Raw genomic sequence first — 25254 nt, 5'->3', positions numbered from 1 at the left:
AACATACCTTCCCCCAAATTGTTGGTCTCTAATTTTCAAAATGTTCATTTATACAAGTTAGGTAAGGATTGAGAAATGAGCACAAATGTACTCATTCATTTGGCAATATTAATCAAACTAAAAGTGTGGTGAGCGGTGCATTAAAGAGAATATTTGGAAATTAGTGCAATGAAAATACATTCATGGGCTGGAGTGATACGGCATTTGCCTTGCTTGTGACCACCTGGGTCTGGTCTCCCAAGTACCATCAGGAGTGATTCCTGGGTGCAGAGACAGAAGTAATTCCTGAGAATTTCTGTGTGTGTCCCCAACAAATAAACAAACAAACAAACCATCGAGGAATGAGGCAGAGGGATTAGGCTAAAGAGCACATGCCTGGAAAGTATGTTGCTCCAAGTTTGATACTCAGTACCAACCTCCAAGCCCAGAACCAGTGAACGGATAGTTATTTTTAAGAGAGGACAGAGAGTGGCAGTTGCTATTCTAAGGGAGATGCCAAGGAAAACCTCTTGTGAATAGACACAAGGGTAATGGGAGGACTGGGATGATGGCTCAGGACTGGCATGCCTGGGATATGGGTTAATTCAAGCAATACAGTAAAGTGGGGCTTGTGCCTTGAAAATATTCAGGAGATGATACTAATCAAAACAGCAAACACCAGGACCCCTTAGTCAGGAAATTTTGAGATTTATTTATTTTTTTTTTTTTGGAGGTTGGAAGTCTGAGTCATGTCTGGTAATCCCAGGGATTACTCTCAGCTCTGGACTCACTCTTGGCAGTGTTTGGAGGATCATATACAGTGCCAGGGATTAAATTTAGGTCTGTTGTGTCCAAGACAAGCACCTTAGCTCCTGTCCTACTTCTCCTGCCCAGAAAAGTTTTACTTAAAAGAGTGAAAAATGCAGTGTCCCAGGGGAAGAAGAGTTGGCAGCAAAATGATGGCAATCAGACAAGAGAGAGGCCGAGGACTGACTGTCAATCCCCTCAGGATTGAGGATTCTGAATGTCATGCTGTTACGCTCAGTGGAATCAAGGTTCAGTGGGATTGGAGGAAAATCTTCTTGGTGGATGTAACAACATTTAATTTAGGGTTTTAAATGATCAAACTTGGTGTTAAAAGACGAAGGGTATTTGTGACCAACCCAAGTTTGAGCCACAACATCTGTATGATTCTCCCAAGTCAACAAAGAATGATCTCTGAGCTTAAAGCCAGGAGTAAAGTGCTAGGTATGGGCACAGAACTAAACAAAAACAAATAAACAAATAAAAAAGTTATGGGTACTGGAGAGATAGTATATCAGGTAGGGTGTTAGCCTTGCACAAACCAACCTGTGTTCAATCATCAGCATCTCATATAGTTCCCTGAGCACCACCAAAGTGATACCTTAGTGCAGGGACAGGAGTAAGCCCTTAGTGCTGCTGGGTGTGGCTCAGAATTAAAAATAAAGTAAAATAAATTAAAAAAAAATAAAGATCACACTTACTTTCCTACTATTGAAAAGTCAGAGACAAAGAGGGATGAGTCAGAAGATTCTCTCAATAGCCCAGCAGAGAAATGACAATGGCGAGTGGTGAGAAAGACTTGGGGAGTAAAAAAAAAAAAAGCTCCAAGCACAACCAGAACTATGACTCCGCACCACCCCCTCCTCTATGGGTTTGACTTTGATTTGTTGCTTCTGTTCTTGCAAAGTGAGGGACAGGGAGAGAAGAGTGAATAAGAAATCACTCACCTCCTCTTTCCCTACCTTGATCAGGAAGTACTTACTCAGCCTCTACAGTGTATTTAAATGTCTCCCCTACCTACTGCTGGTCCTAATGACTCCTCCATAGGCCCAAAGCACTTAGTGCCTGGGACAAAAGAAAGGCTAGAGAAGGGAGCTTTATAACTCCTGCTATTGGGTAGCAGAAGTTTTCTCCACTGGAAGGTGGTCCTACAGGAGAGATTCCTGACTTGCGCAGTCTGGAGTCCCAGGACAAATACCGTCTAAACCAATCTCTCCATTTTGGAAGTTTAAAAGCTTAGGGCCAGGCAGGTGACTGTATTGTCTGAGCATATGCTTTGCATACAGGAGACTCTGATTTGATTTCCAAGGCCTGGGCACCATTAGGGTGATCACTGAGCGCTGAACTAAGAGTAGTCCCTAAGCATTGCCAGGGGTGAGCTAGTGACAAGATGATAAGTTTTTGAACAATGCTTTCTAAAGCTGACTTGGGCATTTCCTATACCAGTGGGAAAGGCAATTGCCTTGCATATGGCTGAAACTAGTTTAATCATGGCTCTGTATATGCCCCCCCTGGAAAGATCTCTGAGCATAAAGCCTAGAGTTAGCTTTGAGCACCACCAGGTGTAACCCAAAAAAGCAAAATAAGGAGAAAGTAAGTTGAAAATATAGTAATTCTAACCTGATCCTGATTTTATTTTGCAAAGCAAAATAATACAGCACTACCTCTTGTACCATTGCTCTGGCTCCTTCTAATTGGTTTTTATCATCAACAAAGATGTACCTTAAGTCGATATAGGGTCAAGAAATATGTGTAGGGTGCTAGCCTTTTATGTATCTAACCTAGGTTCGATTCTCAGCACCCCATATGACCCTGAGCCCTTCCAGGAATGATTCCTGATTGCAGAGCCAAAAATAAATCTGTGCATTGCCAGAAGTGTCCTCCCCACCCCACCAAAAAAATAAAATCAATATAATTTTCAGAGTTTCTCAAGAGAATATTTAGTTCACTCACTTCATAAAGAAATCTGTCTCCTATTCCATTTAATGACATGACTGCTTCAGTTCTTCTCTTCCAGACATTCCACTACCTAGCAATTTCTCAGAAGCAGAAGCATCTCAAACAATTTAGTGGATCAAGGCAGAGCACATTTCCTGCTCTCAGGCTATCTTGGGCTCTTTTCTAGACATGAAATTAAGAAAGCAGATGGGACATCTCTGGTGCCTTTTGGAATGGGAGGTGAAGTCTGCTCCCTTCCTGCTAAGGCCTGGCAGTCTCCATACCTGACCACTATATCAGCAGGCCCAGCTCTATATCTCCAAAAACTCTGCTTTCTCCCCTACCCTTTAACGGTACCTCCTGTTACCGGGGGGAGATGGGTAAGAAAGGATAGGAGAAAAAAATAAATCACCTTTGATTTACTGAATTTTGGTTAAGATCATACACATAACCTTAAGAGTTGGTTTCCTAAACACCTCCCATGAGGTCAGCACAGAGCAGGAAATAAACCCCAATACCATCAGTGTAGCATCCCCCCAAACAACAACAAAATTACCCACCACAGAAGTGATTTTGGAAGAGATGGGGAGACAAATTTTAAAGCAAGAACTAAGAGAAAGAAAGCACAATGTCAGAATCAGGATAGTGAGCATGCAGGGGCTATGTGAAAATTTTCCTTTGGGATCAGACCTGTCCAGATTGATAAGACTGTATGCTGATAAAGGCCTGGCCTACCTTTATCAATGAAGAGGTAATTACCCAAAGTTCACTGGCAAAATAGCTCTGGTCAGTGACTTTGCTCAAGGCGGAGGCCACAGGTCAAAGTCGAACAACTAGGTTGCAAAAATGAAAAGGTAAAATAAATCAAACCCACTCCTGGCTGCTCTCATTTCCCAGATATTCCAGTCGAATAGACTCTAAGCATGTTGCTGCAGTAAAACAAAAACAAATGTAAACAACCCTTGCTTGTCCATCAGAACAAAGAATTCAACTTCAAAACGGAAAGGGGTAGAGGTGAGGAGACAAACAAGCAAAGCGCATTTAGAAATATAGATTTTATTTAGTCACTGTAAAACAGTTTCACATTCTGTACACGAAGACCAGGAGATATAATACTCTCAGAGTTTATGATGGCCATCATATTGCTATCAGACGTTTCTATTGCTGCATGAGTTGCAAAACATTGTTCTCCTTTAAAAAAATTTAAGGCTCAGTTTCCAAGGGGCCATTTTGCCACTTATTTTGGTTTATGAAACAGAAACATAACAAAATCAACCAGAAGGGATGGAGGGTGTGTATCTGGTCACGCCTCCCCCAAGATAATCAATATGATTTGTTGTTGCTGTGGTAAAAAAAGACTTTTCCTGTTAAAAAATGTAGTTACAATTGCAAACAATTCAGTAGGTGAGAGACAGTAGAGATCTTTAGCATTAAAAAAAAGGAAAATTAAAGGCTTTATCTGGCTGAAATGTGTTTATTCACATGCTACCTACATATATGTAGGCATATATATGCATATATATGTATGTGTATACACACATACATATATATAAATACAAAATAGACACACTTTTCTTTGGTTACTCTTACCAAATGTGGTTTCCCTGACTAATACTAATACTAATGCTTCCTTTCAACTTTCAGGTCATAAAGCAGGGCTTCCTTCTAAGCACTCACTCTCTGGCCCTCTGTTTGTCTTCTCCCTGCACAAACGGAACCATGATGGCAACCTTGAACTACAAGTCATCACACTGTTGAAGGGATTGAAGGCAGTGCAGAAAAAAAGAAACAGAAAAAAGTAATCATGAGAAGATAGGCTGATGTCACAGTTGCTTTTTCAGAATTACCAGGTCACTAAGTTTCTAATACAACGGGCTACAGACATGTTTGAGAAGTACCTTTTGTTGTGCAAATATTTCATTGCATTAACAATAATACAATCATTTTCCAAAAGGCAGATTATCTGTTTAAACTCAGTAAACTACCTACTAATTCATGGGGCTAGTGTAATAGTAATAACAAAAGCTGAAAAGGTACCAGTGGGTCCACCTCACCATAGAGGTAGAGTAATCATCCTGGAGACAAGATTAACTATTTAAAATTAAATAAAAAAGTGAAACCAAACAAGGCCTCTACCCCATCAAACAAACACACCAGAAGAAAAAAAAAAAAGCAGCATGTTCCAGTTCCAGGATAAGAGGAAACTGTTGGGAGCCCCAGGGGTGTGTGTGCAGAGGATGGTGATTAGTCCGACACTGAGTTGAGAGACCCTTTGCCCACAATCATCTTGCTGTAATTCTTCTGCTGCTCTTCCTTAAACGTGTCCTTCACCTTTGCTCTCTTTAAACCTCCATCCCTGGAAAGAGAAAGGAACATTAATAAAAGATACGCCCGTCCTGATGTAAAGAGGTTACTTATTAATAAAAGCTGCGAGGTGCCACAGCACTTATCAGATTGGTCAGCACAGTACCAAAGGACACTGATTTAATAGGAAAAAGAACCACTGATTTCCTGTGCCCTGTGACTTGAAGAGAGAATCAAGTTTTCTCTTTTTTGGTTACAATAAGTTAATTGCTTTCATAGGATAAGATGTCATTAGTAATAAATAAGTAAAATCATATCCTCAGGGGAATGCTTAGAGAACTGTATCAGAAAGAAAGCAGGCAAGCAGTCTCACATTGAATGAAAATGAAAAAATTATCAGATCCAAATACCCACCTCAAAGTTAACAACAACAGAATCAAGAGACCCCATCTACAACAAGCTATCCACAAAAGGGACCTGTTACTCTAGCAGTCCAGGGGACAAAGGGTAGAGGTATGGAAAGCATGCTGGGAACGGGGGCAGAGGGAGATCAACAATGGTGGTGGGAAAAGCCCTAAATCACTGTCACTCTGTACCTTTTTTTTTTTTTTGGTTTTTGGGCCACACCCGGTGATGCTCAGGGGTTACTCCTGGCTGTTTGCTCAGAAATAGCTCCTGGCAGGCACAGGGGACCATATGGGACATTGGGATTCGAACCAACCACCTTAGGTCCTGGATCAGCTACTGCTTGCAAGGCAAACACCGCTGTGCTATCTCCCCGGGCCCCACTCTGTACCTTAAATATAACTGTGAAAGACTTATAATTCGCATTAATCATGATAAAAATGATAAAATATATATATATAAAAAGAGGGGCCAGAGAGATAGCATAGAGGTAAGATATTTGCCTTGCATGCAGAAAGTTGGTGGTTCAAATCTCAGCATCCCATATGGTCCCCCAAGCCTGCCCAGAGTAATTTCTGAGCATAAAGCCAGGAGTAACCCTTGAGTGCTGCTGGGTGTGACCCAAAAACCAAAATAAAATTAAAATTAAAAAAAATATAAAAAATGAAAGAAAGAAAGCAGACTCACAGAACGAAAACAAAATCAGGGTCAGAGCAATAGTACAGTGAATAGGGCATTTGCCATGCACATGCTGATCCAGATTTGAACCCTGGTATACCTTATGGTTTCCTGACCCTGCCAGTAGCGATACTGAGCACAAAGCCAGAAGTAAATCCTGAACACCACAGGGTATGACTCAAAAAAAAAAAAAAAAAACTATCAAAAACCCAAAGAAATATTGAGAGCAGAATGGTGGCAACCAGAGGGGAAAGACAGGTGGTGAACATGGGCTGAGAGGTTGGTAGAAGGACATGGAATGAGGCCTATGTGGTGGGGTGAGAGGGAGCTATTACTGGACAAGGTCCAATGCTTCTGAAAGTTACACAAACTGAGTAGTCAATCTTACAGCCACATAAATCTATGCTATGTCAATTGATATAAGTATAAATAATACAATGTTTTATTTAAAAAATCTTTACTCAGCTTTATTTATTCAGGTCTGCCATAACTAACATTGAATACTATATTTAAAAGACACTGTTTGCAAATGACATGATATTATATTTACAAAATCCTTAAGACTCTACACAAAAGTCCCTATATATAGTCAAGTGTCAGGTTACAAAAGTAAAGCACAAAAGTCTGTGACCTTCCTATTAAAAAATAATGAACAAGAAGAGATTTTTTTTAATCCTATTTATAATTAGGCTTCAGAAAATCAAGTATCTTGGGGGCCAGAAGATAGTAGAGTAGGTAAGGCACTTGCCTTTCATGTGGCTGACTTGGGTTTGATCCCTGGTATTCCATATGATCACCCAAGCACTTCCAGGAGAAATTCCTGAGTGCTGATCCAGGAGTAACTCCTGAGAATTGCTCAGTATGGCCCCAAACTCCCACCCCAAAAAAGAAGAAAGAAAATCAAGTACTTAAAAAAAAGGGGGGGGGCGCCGGGCAGTGGTGCTAGAGGTAAGGTGCCTGCCTTGCCTACGCTAGCCTAGGACAGGACGGATCGCGATTCCATCCCCCGGCGTCCCATATGGTCCCCCAAGCCAGGAGCGACTTCTGAGCGCATAGCCAGGAGTAACCCCTGAGCGTCACCGGGTGTGGCCCAAAAACCAAAAAAAGAAAAAGAAAATCAGTACTTTAGAATCAGTTTAACTAAAGAGATTTTAAAAAAACTAAATAAAGAAAATTACAAAACACTACTTACAAGAAATAGGAGAGGACACACACACACACACACACACACACACACACACACACACACCACAAAATAGAAGCATGTCCCTGTTCATGGATTAATGTCATCAAAATGGCAAAACTAACCCAGAGTATTGTACAAATTCGAGGCAGTCTCTCTAAGGATATCCATGATATATATTTCAATATATATCTGTAAATATCAAGAATAATCATGATATTTTTCAAAAAAATAGAGTAAACACTCATGAGGTTTACATCGAACAATAACCCCCACCCCACAACTAAGTAGCTAAAGAAATCCTTGGGAAAAAGAATATGGGAGGCATCACTTTCTTCAACTTCAAACTATACTGCAAAGCAATAATCACTAAAACAACATAGCACTAGAGTAAAGACAGACCCTCAGATCAATGGAATAGAGTGGAATATACAAAGACAGATCCTCAGGTATATGAACAATTAATCTTTGATAAAAGAGCAAAAATATATGAAATATAGCATGGAAAGCATCCTCAACAAGTGATGCTGAAAAACTGGTCAGCTACATGCAAAACAATGCACTCAGATCTTTTTCTAAAGCCATGCACAAAAGTCAAATCAAATGTATTAAAGGCCTTGATATCAGACCTGAATCCATAAGGTAAATAGAGAAAAATATAGGTAGAACTTTCCAGGTCATTGAAGCTAAAGCCATCTTCAAGGATGAAACACTACAGACTAAGCAAATGAAAGCAAAGAAAAACAAATGGGACTGCATCAAATTAAGAAACCTCTGTACCTCAAAGAAACAATAACCAGGATAACAAAGCCCACATGTCAAGAAAAAATATTTAAGGTACTGGAAGAACTTTATAAGAAAAAAGAAAAACAGGGACCGGGAAGGTGGCGCTAGAGGTAAGGTGTCTGCCTTGCAAGCGCTAGCGTAGGACGGACTGCGGTTCGATCCCCCGGCATCCCATATGGTCCCCCCAAGCCAGGAGTGACCTCTGAGCGTATAGCCAGGAGTAATCCCTGAGCATCAAACGGGTGTGGCCCAAAAACAAAAAAAAAGAAAAAAGAAAAACAAACAATAGTACAGCTAGTAGGGCACCTTCCTTGCATGCAGCTATCCTGAGTCCAATCCCTGGCATTCCATATGATCCTCTGAGCCCATTAAGAGTGATCACTGAGCACAGAGCCAGGAGTAAGTCCTGAACACCACTCCAAAACTCAAAAGAAAAAATACCCAACCCATAAAAAAAAAAGAATAAACCCAACCCAAGTCAAAAGTGGGGAGAATATATTAATAAAAACTTCCTAAAAGAAGAAATATAAATGGAAAAAATGCATATGAAAATCTCTGCATCACAACCTATTAGGGAGATGCAAATCAAAAATAATGATACATCATCTCACACCACAGAGACTGGTATATTACAAAGAACAAGAATAATCAATGCTGGGGGCCGGGCGGTGGCGCTAGAGGTAAGGTGCCTGCCTTGCCTGTGCTAGCCTTGGATGGACCGCGGTTCGATCCCCCAGTGTCCCATATGGTCCCCCAAGCCAGGAGCGACTTCTGAGCGCATAGCCAGGAGTAACCCCTGAGCGTCACGGGTGTGGCCCAAAAACAAAAACAAACAAAAAAAAAAGAATAATCAATGCTGGTGGTGATGCAGGGGAAAAGGGACTCCCATTTACTGTGGTGGGAATGTCAATTATTCCAGCCTTTTCGAAAAACAATGTGGCATTCACAAATATCTAGGAATTGAGCTTCCTTTTGACCCAACAACTCTACTTCTGGAATGTACCCCAAGGGCTCAAATACAAAACAGAGAAAAGACATTTGCACTCATATGTTCTTTGCATGCACTATCCACAGTATGGAAATGAAAAGGGAAATCAGCCCCCCCCCCACCAACCTTGGTGGGTGCCCCGCCCTTTAGGGAAGTTGTCACTGCTTTGGCCCCACCCTTAAGGAAGTCGTCACTGCCTCGGCCCCACCTCTACCCCTACCTCACGAATCATTGGTGTTATCGTAGCGGAAGTCCAGCCCTCAAGGACTCTTCTTCCCCTCCCACTTCCCATCCTATATAAGGGGGTGACGAGGAACCCACGAGGTCTTTGATCCCCTTTCTATTCTGGGGGAACTTTGACCCTGGCCATTTGACTGGTCAGTATTAAAGCACTTTTTCAAAGCATCTGCTGGAACTCATAAGCCTCTTCATTTCTCTGCGCCGGGTAACTAAATTAGGACTTCCGGACCTTTCAGAAACAACTCACATACTCAAGAAAAGATGACTTGATAAAGAAACTATGGTACAGAGGCCGGACCTGTGGTGCAAGCAGTAAGGCATCTGCCTTGCACACGCCAGCCAAGGCCTGACCGCAGTTCAATCCCCCTGCGTCCCATATGGTCCCCCAACCCAGGAGCGATTTCTGAGCGCATAGCCAGGAGTAAGTAACCCCTGAGCATCACCAGATGGCCAAAAATGAAAGAAAGGAAGGAAGGAAGGAAGGAAGGAAGGAAGGAAGGAAGGAAGGAAGGAAGGAAGGAAGGAAGGAAGGAAGGGAGAGAGAAAGAGAGAGAGAGAGAAAGAGAGAAAGAAGAAAGAGAGAAAGAGAAAGAAAGAAAGAGAGAGAGAGAGAAAGAGAGAAAGAAAGAAAGAAAGAGAGAGAAAGAGAGAAAGAAAGAGAAAGAAAGAAAGAAAGAAAGAAAGAAAGAAAGAAAGAAAGAAAGAAAGAAGGAAGGAAGGAAGGAAGGAAGGAAGGAAGGAAGGAAGGAAGGAAGGAAGAAAGAAGGAAGGAAGAAAGAAACTATGGGTACATATACACAATGGACTATTACTTGGCCATAAGGAAAGATAAAGCCATGCAACCTGGTTGCGACATGGAGGAACTTGGGAGAGTATCATGCTGAAGGAAGTTAGTCAGAAGGAGAGAGATCAACACAAAATGATCTCTCACATATGTAGGACATAAGGAAACAAAATGATGTAGTAATGAATGCCCAAAGATAGTAGAAACAAAAGACATGAGAACTGGTATTCAGGAGGCTGGGGACAGAGGATAAGAAAGAAGCAACAATTATTGTGAAAGGAAGTGCTCAACTAGGAAAAGGAGATGTAGAAAGGTGGGGAGCATTATTTATTAATCTTATCAGCAACCGTACTGAAAGCCACAGTGCAAAACTGAAAACAAAGAAAGTGCCCTCATAAGGGAAGACTGGTGGTGGGAGACAAATGCAGTGGAGTTAGTGAAGAGAGGTAGGCATTAATAGACATCATATGGGGCCCGGAGAGATAGCACAGCGGTGTTTGCCTTGCAAGCAGCCGATCCAGGACCTAAGGTGGTTGGTTCAAATCCCGGTGTCCCATATGGTCCCCCGTGCCTGCCAGGAGCTATTTCTGAGCAAACAGCCAGGAGTAAATCCTGAGCACCGCCGGGTGTGGCCCAACCCCCCCCCCAAAATAGACATCATATGCCTGAAAACCAAACATAAATAACTTTGTAATTTCAAGGTGATTAAATTTTTAAGATTATATAGTATTATTTGTTGTTGCAAAATGTTGGAGATAATATATATATATAATAGTACAAAGCAGTTTAATCAGATGATTAAAAATATAATAAAAATACAGCAGTAGGGCATTTGCCTTGCATGCAGCCAACCTGGGACAGACCCGGACTCAATTTCTGGCATTCCATATCATCCTCTGAGTCAGTCAGGAGCGATTTCTGAGTACAGAGTCAGGAGTAACCCCTGAACACAGCTGGGTGTGGCCCAAAAACCAAAATAAAAATAAAGTAAAATAAAATAAAAATAGAAAGAGAGAGAGCTAGGAGATAGTATAGCAGATAGGGCACTTGCTTTGCACTTGGTCAACTTGATTTCTAACACCAGCAGCCAATTTAGAGTCCTTAAAGCCTTCTTAGGAGTAATCTCTGAGTACTAAGTCAGGGTAAACCCTGAACACAGCCAAGTATAGTTCAAAAACAATTATTTTTCCTTTGGTTTTTGGGTCACACCAGGCAGTGCTCAGGGGTTACTCCTGGCTCTGTGCTAGAAGTCACTACTGGCAGGCAAGGGGTACCATATCTGATGCTGGGATTTGAACCACCTTCTGTACTGAATCAGCTGCATGCAAGGCAAATGCCTTACCACCGTGCTATCTCTCCAGCCCCTAACAAAATTTTTTATAAAATCTGATTTATCTGTTTCTTCCAAGAAGGCAAAATACCCTTGTGATTTTGTTTTTGTTTTTATCAAATTCACCTAAATCTTAATAGAAAATAAGAGGCAAAAATTTAACTAGCCCTAGAAAATGATAAGGTTACTATGTATGGGTAAATTCTTTAAGACATTTGAGCTTGTTCAATGTTATTCAAATATATCCCCAATAAGCTATGTTTCCATTCAAAGTACTGTATCTACAGGTACTTATAACCTTCCATATGGCCAAACTAACTCAGAATAAAACAATGGAACTTTATGTTACACAAACCCCCTAGTCATGCCAATATTAAGTAGCACTGCTGTACTGCGGGCAGATGAATCTCTGAACTCCCTCCAGGGCAATGAAAGGAGGCCTGCCAGGGTTCTGAGAAGGCTGCATGTCTTTCCTTCTTTGGACAATACAAAGGAATAGCAATAGGAGAGTTGGGAGGAGACTAAATTCCCAGAGGCTACTATTGCTCTCCTAATCTGAAACATTAGCTTTCTCCCCTAGGAGAGTACAGATGGAGAACTTCCTTACTTTGTGTTGCATCTGTTTAATTTTAACCCAGCTAAGCACAAATGTTTACCAAGTGACACTGTTAAGCAAATCATAGGTTAGCTGGCAAACTCAAGACAGAATTTGACCTACAATACCCACCTACTGGCCTCCAGAATTCCAGTTTCTAAAGTCAAATCCAAGGCATAGTCCACCATAAAGTCTTATTTTGTTTTTTTGTTTTTTTCGGGCCACACCCGTTTGATGCTCAGGGGTTACTCCTGGCTAAGCGCTCAGAAATTGCCCCTGGCTTGGGGGGGACCATATGGGACCCCCGGGGGGATTGAACCGTGGTCCTGATCCTTGGCTAGCGCTTGCAAGGCAGACACCTTGCCTCTAGCGCCACCTCGCCGGCCCCCACCATGAAGTCTTAAATACACACTACAGTGCACATATTTTCCAATGGCCAGTGATATGGTAGTGATTTTCATGAAACAAGGCTATCAGTTGCCATAAAATTCATTATCTTCATCTTTTTTTTTTTTTTTGCATTAGGTGAGGCGCAAGTGGGTAGACTAGACCCAGCTGTACTCAGGGGCTGCTCTAACTTTGTGATCAGGAATTACTCCTGGTATTGCTCAGAGGACATGCAGTGTCAGGGATTGGACCAATGGCTACTACAAGAGATGCAAGTACCTTGATGCTGCATCTCTGGTCCCTGGTCTCTTTATCCAAAGGAGCTAAATTCTAAATAGTACAATCTAAGAAAGAAAAAGATGAGAAGACAGATACCCCACCTTTCCTGGGGTCCAGAGAAAAACTTCAAAATGTGAAGTCAGCAACGTTCACCCTTGAGATTTCTATTCTAAAGAGATTTTTTTTGTTTGTTTGTTTGTATTGTTTTGTTTGTTTTTGGGCCACACCCAGTAACGCTCAGGGGTTACTCCTGGCTATGCGCTCAGAAGTCGCTCCTGGCTTGGGGGACCATATGGGACGCCGGGGGGTCGAACCGCGGTCCGTCCAAGGCTAGCACAGGCAAGGCAGGCACCTTACCTCTAGCGCCACCGCCCGGCCCCTCTAAAGAGATTTCTTATCAGTCCTGCAGCTCAGGCCTGCACTTGAAAGCATCATTTCTCAAGGGCCATCTGATCTCCTGCAAGACCCCAGGATATTCCAAAGCAGGGCACAGGTGAAAAATCATATAAATCAGGGACCACAACAGGAGACTCAGGGTCAACTGAGAGAAGATGGCAGGGTATGAGGTGGGAACTGGGGGGTAGCACAGAAAGGAAAGCAGGTAAAAGAAGGCCATAACTCAATGGCATCTACTTGGTGACCCTGAAGACTGAAGAAATTACAGGGTTTTTGTTTTACTCAATTCTCTTCTGACAAATCAGCAGATCTTAGTTCATATGGAGGCCATTAGCCATGTATAAAAGCCAGTTTAAGCTCCCCTTTAACTAGGAAAACACTTTTTTTGTTGGTTATTTTGTTCTGTTTTGTTTGGGGAGGGGCCACACCCAGCGGCACCCAAAGGTTACTCCTGGTTCTGTGCTCAGAAATCACTCCTGTAGGCTCAGGGGACCATATGGGATGCTGGAATTGAACCTGGGTCCAATCTGGGTCGGCTGTATGGAAAGCGATTGTCCTACCATTGTGCCATCACTCCAGCCCCAGGAAAACACTTTTTAACATGCTAATCCACACCATCTTGGTAAATTCTAAAGAACACCTAGAAAGGCAGTGGGGTTACTGTCTTCTCTTTTAAGGAGGCAGTCAGGAAACTAAAAGTCATCATTTGTTTGTTTTTGTTTTATTTTGGGCCTACACCTGGTGATGCACAGGGGTTATTCTTGGCTCTGAGCTCAGGAATCACTCCTGGCAAATTTGAAGAACATATAGTATTCTGGGGATTGAACTTGGGTCAGCTGGGGTCGAACCCGGGTCAGAGTGATCCCTGAGTGAATATCCAGGAATAAGATCCAGGAGTACTACTAATGTGACAAATGAAAAGAAAGGGCCCGGAGAGATAGCACAGAGGTGTTTGCCTTGCAAGCAGCCGATCCAGGACCAAAGGTGGTTGGTTCGAATCCCGGTGTCCCATATGGTCCCCCGTGCCTGCCAGGAGCTATTTCTGAGCAGACAGCCAGGAGTAACCCTGAGCACCGCCGGGTGTGGCCCAAAAACAAACAAACAAAAAAAAAAAAAAAAAGAAAACAGAAAAGGCAAAGAAAAAGAAAAGAGTTTATACTTTTGAAAAATGTCCTACCATGGAAGTTCCGTCAATCCGCCTTGTACAGCAATTGCTGACTTAACTCTATTGGCAAACTGAACTGCATCTTCCCCTTCCTGGAAAACAATTGACAAGAATATCTGAGTAGTGAGTTCTCAAATAAATGCCTCAAAATATTACCGATTCGTTTTTACTTGTTTTAAATATATATTCACATTTAAGCTCAAATATGTTGTACATTCAGTCAGTCTTAATAAATATCCAACATTTGTTCTTCTTCAACATTTGTTCTATCAAGAAATGTACTGTTGGGCCCGGAGAGATAGCACAGCGGTGTTTGCCTTGCAAGCAGCCTATTCAGGACCAAAGGTGGTTGGTTCGAATCCCGGTGTCCCATATGATCCCCCCGTGCCTGCCAGGAGCTATTTCTGAGCAGATAACCAGGAGTAACCCCTGAGCACCGCTGGGTGTGGCCCCCCCCAAAAAAAAAATAAATGCACTGTTGGGGGAGTGATAATACACACAGTGCACCTTGAAGGAAACTAATCCAGGTTCTTTCTGGCACACTGCATCTGATCCTCTTTGCCCCACCAAAAGTGATCCCTGAGCACAGAGCAAGGAGGAATCCTTGAACATCATCAGGTATGCCTCCCCCATCCAGAAAAAAAAATGTAGTCATATATACTATTTAATAATGTTTGTTCCAGTGCTCAGAGATTACTCCTGGCTCTGTGCTCAGAGGAACATATTTTACCAGGAACATATTCTGACTATACTCCTTCTAAATCTTATCCAATGTATAAGCAATCCATATATTCCAAGAGAAAGCGCAATGAAACGAAAGCATCAAATATCTAAAGTGATCTAATTAGAAGAGAATAATTTGACTCAATGTCTTCCTTCATGCCCTGAAAATGACCCCTTTGCTTAGAAACTGAAAAAGAAGTACTGTTTTTCTTGATATAAAAGGAGGGAGATACACTGAGTCTTGGGAGAGGGGTCAATGCCCTTTATTGCTTGAGACCAAAGCAGGAAGGGCAATGCTCTCCATGGCTTACCTCTCGGGTCATTGGGGGCATGTACCACACGTCACAGACAATGGCCCAGCTGGTCATCATTCGGAGCAGGTAACTGACCATGTTATACTTGCTACTGTTCCAAAATGCATCCCCAAACTGAGGATTATACTGAGGAAAAAGAAAATAGAATATATTCAATTAATCATCAAAGGGGCACCTCTAACTCCCAATATGAGTGTTTTCAGGATGGAGGGACAAACCTTCCTTTCTTTCTGTAGCTCAGACACCACAGAAATTTAAGCCACTCTACATAATAGACAGATTCAGTGAAGTCCACCCAGTCAGCCAATGTCTCTGCTAAAATAACTCAGTCTCTACACATAAGTGGAAGTGGGGTGACAATGGGGACAGAGTCTGTTTTGTTTGTCATTATGTCCTCGGCACTCAGATTCCTGGCATATGACATAAGTCATACCCTTCAGAGACAACAAAGAGGGTCCAGGGAGCCCATCTGGCAGAACTGCTCAAGGTATGACTCTGAGAAGAGGCCAAATGTTCTACTACTTCTTGAAAATTTTTACATGAAAATTATGTCCAAATACAACTTTCTGAGACACTGTTTATTTTTGGTGTAGGGGAAAGAGGAGAACTCTTCACTTTACCTTAATTGCAACTGGATGAATGGTTCCTCCAATTTCAAAGCTTCCCTTCTTAAACATCATAACAGAAGTGTTGTTAATGCAGGTTCCTACAGGGAAAGGGGATATGTGTGTATTTCAAAAAGCACTCAATTGTTTTAATTTCCAAAAGGAATTATTTTGCTATACGTCATCTAAAATATACACATCAGATCAAATGTACAAACATTTTACTGCCGTTTTGCAAATTAATTCCTGACCACATACCAAAATGGACTTTGATTACCTGTTCATTTGGGGGCTACAACCAGCCTGATTCAGGGCCTACTCCTAGTTCTGTGTACAGAAATTACTCCCGGTGGGCTGAGGGATCAAACCAGCTCAGTGTGTGCAAATCAAGTGCCCTAACAACTGTACTATTTTCCAGCCTTAAAATGAACTTTTCAGGGCCAGAGAGATAGGACTGTGAATAAGGCACTTGTTTTACATAGTTGATCCATGTTTAATCCCAGACACACCATACAGTTCCCAAGCACCTCTAAAAGTGAATCCCTGAGCACTGCTAGGTGCAGCCCAAAAGCCTCTCCACCAAAGACATCTTTTTCATAATAGAGAAACCAGAAAGATGGAAAAGTGGGTAAGGTGCTTGCCTTGCATGCAGAAGACCTGGGTTTGATCCTTGCCATCCCATATGGTCCCCAAGTCCCACCAGAGGAAGCCCTGGGGAGCAGAGCAATAGCCTACTGAGTAGGATGTTTGCCTTAAACCAGGCCAACCTGGGTTTGATCCCTGCTATCATATGGTCCCCTGAGCCTGCCAGGAGTAATTTCTGAGCACAGAGCCAGGAGTAACCCCTGAGCACTGCCAGGTATTGTCGCGCCCACCCCCACCCCCGCCAAGAGTTAAGTACTGAACAACAACCAAGTATAGCCAAAAACCAAAACAAAAATCACAGTAAGAGCGACGGGGAGATAATACAACAATTCAGTTCCTGCCACCGCTTGTCATGGTCCCCCTGAGTATCATGGGTGCAGCCCTGGAAACCTCCAGTTCTGATGATGTGGCCATGAGTCTCTGCATCCTCAGGTTGAAGCAGTCCAGCATCCCCAGGCTCCTGCATTGAGCCATCAGCCTTTTGGCCAAGGAAAGCTTGAGAGGTCCCACTTGGGGGAAGCCCCAAAATACCACAATACACATTTATTTAAAGTTATGGTTTGCAGACAAAATAAGTTCAACAATATTTATTGAACTGACTTCATAAAATTGTTGGAGAACAGCTGCACTGAGTTTTCAACTTTGGAAAGATTTCTTTTTTTTTTTTTTCTTTTGGTTCTTGGGTCACACCCAGCTGTGCTCAGGGGTTTCTCCTGGCTCTACGCTCAGAAGTCACTCCTGGCAGGCTCGGGGACCATATGGGACGCCGAGATTTGAACCATCAACCTTCTGCATGCAAGGCAAATGTTTTACCTCCATGCTATCTCTCTGGCCCCTTTTTATTTATTTATATTTTTAATCATTTTTATCATGATCAATGTGAATTATTCAAACCACAGTCCTCCTGCATTCAAGGCAAACATCCCACCTCCATGCTATCTCTCTGGCCCCAGAAGATTTCTTTTCCCATCCTTCTCTCTTTCCTAACAGCCACTCATGCCCTGAAGTCATGATTAAACCAAAAGCCAAAAGAGTAATGCTAATTCTAGAACAATCCAATTCCTCCATTGTTTCAAGTGCCTGGCAGATAACACCTCTTCTTACCTTCAGGAAAGATCAAGATAGGTAGTTTTTTCTTATCAGCAATGTGTTCTTTTAGTCTATCAAGAAAAATGAAAGATCAAATTTCTACATTCTGCTACTAGGAAAGTTTATAATAAAACTTTTAAACACTAAAACATAAAACTGTGCAGCAAAAAGAAAGGGGAAAGAAGTTCAAATTGATCCTTTTCTCCTAGTTACTTTTTGTTTGTTTATCTTTGGGTCACACCCTGCTATCTTGGAGAAGCATATGGGTTGCCAGGAATTGAAACCACACCCTACTCACTGTACAATCTCTCCAGCCCCTAACTGGTCCCTTTCTGTAGGTGGCATAGAGCCCCCACACTTTTTCTACTTTTTCATTTCAAAATGAGAGACTCTAGACCCTTCTATCTACTCTGCCTAAAAAATCTCACAAGACAAGCTCAAGAAATCAGGGCCCTTCTCCAACTCCATATATTTGAAAAACAAAAATGCAAATGCTAAGAGGGAGTATGGTAGTGAGGGGTGTGCCCCCCACTTGCCCCACTATCACAGAGGCAGCCCTACAGTACCCCCCACCCAGCACTTCCTCCTCAGACCTAGCATATCCATCTGTATTGATATAGCTGATCAAGATTCAATAGGAGAGGCTTTGGCACTCAGGGCCTGCTTGAAAGGTCCAGATTGACCTGATTTTCATCCCCTGCATCAAACCCCAGCATACCATATAGTCCCCTGAGTAATGCCAAAAGTGCTTCCTAAGGGCAAAGCCCGAAGTAACCCCTGAACATCTTCAAGTGTGACCCAAAAGCAAACAAATAAACAAAACAAGAGGGCCAGAGAGATAGCTCAAAAGGCTGAATGTGTGCTCTGCATATGGGGTCCAGGTTTGGTCCTTAGCACCTAGGCTTCATACATGCAGAGAGCTGAGAGTAGCCATTGATAGGTTCCCCATAAAAGCATAAATGGAAAATCATAAGAATGCTATATTTTTGGCTGGGCTAAGAAGCTACTTTAGTGAGAGGGAGTACAAGCTTTGCACTCAGAAGTCTTGGGTTCAAGCCAAGGCACTGTTTGGTCCTCTGAGCACCACTAAAAACAACCTCCAAGCATGGAACTGGAACTAACCCTTGAGCTCTGCTGTGTGTATGGGGCACAAAAACAAGGGACCAGAGCAAAAGTGCAGCAGGTAGGCTGCTTGCCCTTTATGCAGCTCACCCGGGTTCAATCCTCACACTCCATTTGGTCCACCAACCCCCAACCTGGAGTGATCCCTGAGCCCAGAGCCCTGAACACTACCAAATGTGCTCCCCCTAAAAAAAAGAAAAATAAGAATATAGATGGCTGGCCCTGTATGTCTCATAATTTAAATGAACTTTCTATAAAATACAACACAAAGCTGAGAATGACATGGGCCCTTCCAGGTTTCGATCCTCTCTGCAGACAACCCTCAATTCCCCATACTTAAAAGAAATATTAAAGCTGAGATGGAAAGATCACATATTCCACTGCTAAATAATCTCAAACTGAGGAGTCATTGTTCTCACTTTATACTGATTCCAACAAGTACATTTTATTACACTCCTAAGATTATGGCCCTCAGTGACCAAAGTACCCTCTGTTAAATTAAGATCTCTGGCCAAAACTTGCTTTCCAGAAAAGGCTTCTGGCAAATTCTCTCTTCCCTGAATCCCAGTCATCAGTATTTCTAGTGACCATTAGATCACTCTGCAAAAATATAATCATCAATCTATTCAGCAAAGAATTGTCAATTAGGGCCCGGAGAGATAGCACAACGGCGTTTGCCTTGCAAGCAGCCAATCCAGGACCAAAGGTGGTTGGTTCGAATCCCGGTGTCCCATATGGTCCCCCGTGCCTGCCAGGAGCTATTTCTGAGCAGACAGCCAGGAGTAACCCCTGAGCAACGCTGGGTGTGGCCCAAAAACAAACAAACAAACAAACAAAAAAGAATTGTCAATTGACATTCAAGGTATCCAATTTTAACTTTGAAATACCATGATGAGTACACGCAAGTCACAACTATAACCACATAGCAGCCTTCTAACTAATTCAGTGGTCCTCAAACTTTTTAAATAGGGGGCCAGTTCACTGTCTCTCAGACAACTGGACGGCCAGACTATAGTAAAAACCAAACTATGAACAAATTCCTATGCACACTACAAATATCTTATTTTGAAGTGAAGAAACAAAACAGGAACAAATACAATATGTGGCCTGCGGGCAGTAGTTTGAGGACCACTGATACTATCTTATATCATACTATGACTCCAGAATAAAAAATGTTAAATCTCCCCCAACAGAAGATCTGAAAATATAACTCGATGGCAAAGTACATGCTTACCAAGTACCTATAATAAAATAAAATCAACCTAAAGTCAGAAGATTCATCTTAAAAAGCTAAATCACAAATGTATTCTTGCATTTTAATTCTTCGTGATGTTCTTCCTTCTTTGCTTAAAAACAGGATTTACCCACTTCTATGTGATCCCATCAAATACTGGATAATAATGATTCTTACCTCTTAGTAACTAGGTGTCGATCCTTCATTTCTGAGCGTTCAAACCAGACATGGGGACAAGCCTTGACCATAGCTCTCTGAATAATTCCCATCAGTCCACCATGAACCTGGCCCACCTATAAGTTACAGAGATAAACAAAAGACCATTAGGACATATTACCAAAGGAATCCTTCTGTTTTGTCCTTCTTGGCTTTCAGTATGAGCAGGTTCCTATTCCCAACTCAAAAAAATAAAATAAAATAAAAAGATAAGCCATCTACTCACTAGAGTGTTTAAAGTCCTATTTAATGGTATGGCTATGCTACTCTACTATCTTCTGGCTTTTTTTTGGGGGGGGGGCGACTCTTTTAGGGTGGGGCACACCCTGTGATACTCAGGGCTCACTCCTAGTCCTGCATACCCCTGACAGGGATTGGAGGGGGGCCCATATGGGATGCCAAGGATTGAACCCACTTTTATTAAATCTTTTAAATTGAAAAAAAAAAAGATTGAACTTGAGTTGGCCAAAAGCAATACAAGCACTCTACTCACTGTTATTTTCTTTCCAAGTCCCACTATCCCTTACCTTAACAATGTAGACATTCTTTAATTTAGCCAAGGTAAAAAAAAAAGTGCAAATTTAAATTACAATGAAACATTACTTCTCATCTATCAGATTGGCACAGATCAAAAGGTTGACAATATGCTCTGAGCTAAAACAATGTGAAACTTTTTTAAAGCTTTTTATTTAAACCATTGTTTAAACCATTGTGACTTACAATGTTATTCATAGTTGGGTTATAGACATACAATGTTTCAGGACCAATTCCATCAATCTCTCCACCAAAATTCCCAGAGTCCATCTCATGTCACCACCCCCACACCAGCTTGCCAGCATAACAGGTACTTTTTTAAGTTTGGTTGTTAAAGTTTGGGTCTCATGATTTCATTGTTGGTGACTCTAGGCTTGGATATGTAGTTCTGTCCTTTATTAACACCAACAATACACCTGAGACCCCTTAGAGGGCCCCACTTTTATGTTTCTTAGAATAGTGAGATTACAACACCTATAGAAGAAAATTCTGCAACCCCTATCAAAACTATATCAACTATACACTCTTTTATTCATCCACTCAAAATCCTAATTTCAAGAAGTTTACACTGAAAATATACCTCCCAAAATATGTGGGCACAAGATTTAGATATTGCAGCACCATTAGTGACTGCAATATACTGGAAACACCAAACAAAAAAAGTTAAACAAAGCTACAAGCAAAAAATTAACTCAGTCCTTTCTTTAACACTGTGCACAAAAAATCAAATCAAAATGATAAAAAAAAATCCTAAAACTATATATATATATAGATGTTTCCTCTATGTACCTTATAGTTTTACTATATATATATATATATATATATATATATATCAGACCTAAAAGTATATATATATATATATATACAAACCTAAAATGATATATATACATAGGCCTAAAGGTTTATATATATATATATATATATATATATATATATATATATATATATAAACCTAAAACTACTTATATACACAGACCTAAAAGGATACACACACACACACAAACACATACACACACACACATATAGCTTTCAAGAAAACTATAATTAAAGAGAAGATAAAGGATTTAAACAGCTTTAAAGAGATGCTAGGGCCGTGAGAGATAGTATAACAGGTAGGGCATTTGCCTTGCATGTAACCAACCTGGCATCCCAGATGGTCCCCTGAGCATGCCAGGAGAGATCTCTGAGTACTGCTGGGTATGGCCATAATAATTTAAATTAATTAATTCAAATAAAGAGATGCTATTGTCTCCCAGTGGTATTAAACATTGCCAGAATTTTATGGGGAATGGGGAAGAAGAAATTCCTTGGGCCATTCCCAAGGAACCTCAGTCACTGATGGTTTCTGTTCAGGTGCAGCAACGGGGAGCTACATGTAACTGCATCAGTGGGAGGTGCAGGAATCATGGAGTTCCAGAGATCAAATTCTGGGTTCCCACCTGTCATAGAATGTCCTCCAGCCCTTTGAGCTTCTCCCTGCTCCGCCCCCTTCAATTTGCATTCTGATGTCATACCACCTGCCCCCTATCATACCCCAAAGGCATTTAACCTATGAAACTGACTCGTATCTACTTCCATCTATCAATGTCCAGAGTTATCTTGATGGCAGATACCTTTATTTTCTTTTTGGCACCATGACTTGCAATACTGTTACTGAAGAGGAGTCATGCTTATCACATTACCTCCTTTTAGCACCCAGTTCTTGTCCAAAGTGATCATTTCCAACTATCATTGTCATAGTGGTTTTTTCTAACCTATCCTCCTTCCTTGCATTGTAGCAAACTATCTATTAAAGACAGTCCTCCTGGCCTTCATTTCTATTGTCTTTGTGTACTATTATCTTGCTATATTTCTTTTTTTTTTTTGTGTGTGTGGTTTTTTTTTGGGTCACACCCGGCAGTGCTCAGGGGTTACTCCTGGCTCCATGCTCAGAAATTGCTCCTAGCAGGCACGGGGGACCATATGGGACGCTGGGATTCGAACCGATGACCTCTTGCATGAAAGGCAAACGCCTTACCTCCATGCTATCTGATTTCTTTATATACCCCAATGGATATGATCATTCTATGCCTGTCTATCTCTTCCTCACACTCTCTCCTTTCAATTGTCTTGAACTATGGAGCCACACACAGATATGGATATGAACATCTACTTCGTGCTGAACTAAAGGTTAAACAACCCCACTACACATGGGCCTTCTATAGAATTATCAAGGAGTAGCTCCTACCATAGCATAGCATCCATCTGTAGTCAAGATCAAAACGTCTATTGGGGAAGTATGGTTGGCAACACAAATGCCTCCCTTCTGGGGTCGGTGCTGCCTGCAATTAAAGACAATGATCAATAACAAATCTGGAAAAAGAGCCCTTGTTTTGCAGAATAGGAGGCATAGATAGACCCACCTATTTTGTTTATTTTAATGTCATAGTATGGGTAGAGCAAATCTCTGCACTCAAGAATCTCTCCTAGAGGTACTTGAGGAACCATTTAGGGTGCACACAAGTCAGTTAACCCTGGTTTGATCCCTGGCACCTCATACACATCAAGAGTAATTTCTGAGCAGAGCCAGGAGTATCCCTAAGCATTGCTGATTGTGGCTCAAAAGCAAAAAAAAAAAAAAATTGGAACTAGGGGCCAGAGAGATAGCACAGTGGTAAGGCATTAGCCCTGCACACAGCCAATCCAGGATGGACAGTGGTTCGAATCCCGACAACCCAAATGGTCCCCTGAGTCTGCCAGGAGTGATTTCTGAGCACAGAGCCAGGAGTAATCCCTGAGCACCGCCAAGTGTGACCCCAAAAAATAAACCCAAAACAAAAAAAGAAACAAAACAAACAAACAAACAAAAAAAAACCAACCAAAAAGAACTAGAGTAATAAGGTAAGATAGATAAAGGACCTCATGAATTTTTAAATGAATTTTTTAAAGGACTTCCATGAATTTTTAGTTTTTGTAGGTTTGTTTTTGTTTTGTTTTGGTAAAGATTGTATTTTCTTTTAAGATAAAAATGTTTTAGGGGCTGGAGCAATGGCGCAAGCGGTAGGGTGTCTGCCTTGCACGTGCTAACCTAGGACAAACTGCAGTTCGATCCCCCGGAGTCCCATATGGTGCCCCAAGCCAGGAGCGATTTCTGAGCGCATAGCCAGAAGTAAATCCTGAGCGTCACAGGATGTGGCCCAAAAACCAAAAAAAAAAAAAAAAAAAAAAAAAGTTTCCTTTCCCTGGTGGCCACTGTGGCCAAGTAAGTGCTGCTGGGCCAAAAGGTGGTGGTTGTGCGCTGTAAGTGCATCAACATTTCTGGAAATATCTACAGGAATAAATTGAAGTACCTGGCTTTCCTTCAGAAGCGAATGAACACCAACCCTTCCCAGGGTCCCTACCACTAAGAGCCGTCAGCCACATTGTTTGGCCGACTGTGAGAGGGATGCTTCCGCACAACACCAAGCGCAGACAGGCCGCCTTGGGCCACCTCAAAGTGTTCGACGGGATCCACCACCTTATGACAAGAAAAAGCGCATGGTGGTTCCTGCTGCACTCAAGGTGGTGTGCCTGAAGTTTGCGTATCTGGGGCGCCTGGCCCATGAGGTTGGCTGCAAGTACAAGGCCATGACAGCCACCCTGGAGGAGAAAAGGAAGGAAGAACCAAGATGCACTACTGCAAGAAAAAGCAGCTCATGAGGCTATGGAAACAGGCAGAAAAGAAGGTGGAAAACAAAAACGGCAAATTCACAGAGGTCCTCAAAACCCACGCGCTCCTGGACTGAGCCCAGTAAACGTCACTGTTCATTCCAAAAAAAAAAAAGTTTTAGAGGGGCCAGAACAATAGCACAGCAGGTGCTCACGGATTACTCCTGGCTGTGTTTGGGGGGACTGTATGGGATGCTGGGGATAGAGCCAGGGTCGGTCATATGCATAAACAGTAACAGAAAAGGCTCAACTAGCACCAACCATGGCCCAGTAAATCCTTAAACAATGACTTTAGTAACACCATGGAGAAAAATGACAATCATTTTGAATCGACTCTTGTTGATCTAAATGTTGATGATTTGTGTTGGAACAAATCATATGAAGCAAAAATGTGTTTATGCCTGAAGGGAAGTGGCTAGAGTGGTAGGAGGTCACACTGGTGTTGGAACATTGAACAGTGAATGTCTAAAAAGATTGCATTGTGAACAACTTGGTAAATTACAGTGTTATAATAAAACTTAAGGGGGGAAAAAAACAAAATTAATTTTCTTTAATAAGTAACATCACCTCACTCCTTTCATCCTCTTCATAAAGCAGAACCTACAGTGTGTTCTGTGAGATATAGGTGCATCACAAGATCCAGGTGTGCAAATTTGTCCTCTAAACTCCAAGATCAACACCTACCCCCGTACACACACCCCGTTTCCTTTCCAAATCTAATACAATCCTTCAAAATATGGCTCTGCTGTTCAAGAGAAGAGGCCAACCCCCCTACAACTAATCCCCAAAACTTCTATTTCCTCATCTGCTATCTGGGGTGAGAGTGACTGTATCAAGGGGGCTG

The 25254-nt window shown here is 41.9% G+C and overlaps 1 protein-coding gene across 1 annotated transcript in view; it reads right to left on the bottom strand.

Annotated features, from left to right (window-relative positions):
- Nucleotides 1-4680: 4680 nt before the first annotated feature.
- GPAT3 (glycerol-3-phosphate acyltransferase 3) overlaps nt 4681-25254 on the bottom strand; it is a 70292-nt gene continuing 49718 nt past the window's right edge. The window contains exons 6-12 of the mRNA XM_049790265.1: nt 22951-23044; nt 20151-20266; nt 17633-17688; nt 15899-15984; nt 15276-15404; nt 14254-14333; nt 4681-5077 (exon numbers count right to left, since the gene is read on the bottom strand). Of these exons, the coding sequence (XP_049646222.1) occupies nt 4966-5077; nt 14254-14333; nt 15276-15404; nt 15899-15984; nt 17633-17688; nt 20151-20266; nt 22951-23044 (673 nt within the window). The 3' untranslated portion in view covers nt 4681-4965. The remainder of the gene's footprint in view (nt 5078-14253; nt 14334-15275; nt 15405-15898; nt 15985-17632; nt 17689-20150; nt 20267-22950; nt 23045-25254) is intronic.

The sequence above is a fragment of the Suncus etruscus genome, chromosome 16 (genome assembly GCF_024139225.1).
Source record: "Suncus etruscus isolate mSunEtr1 chromosome 16, mSunEtr1.pri.cur, whole genome shotgun sequence".
Lineage (NCBI taxonomy): Eukaryota > Metazoa > Chordata > Mammalia > Eulipotyphla > Soricidae > Suncus > Suncus etruscus.
The sequence above is the reverse complement of the archived record's forward strand: the minus strand, read 5'-3'. Positions and strand labels throughout refer to the sequence as shown.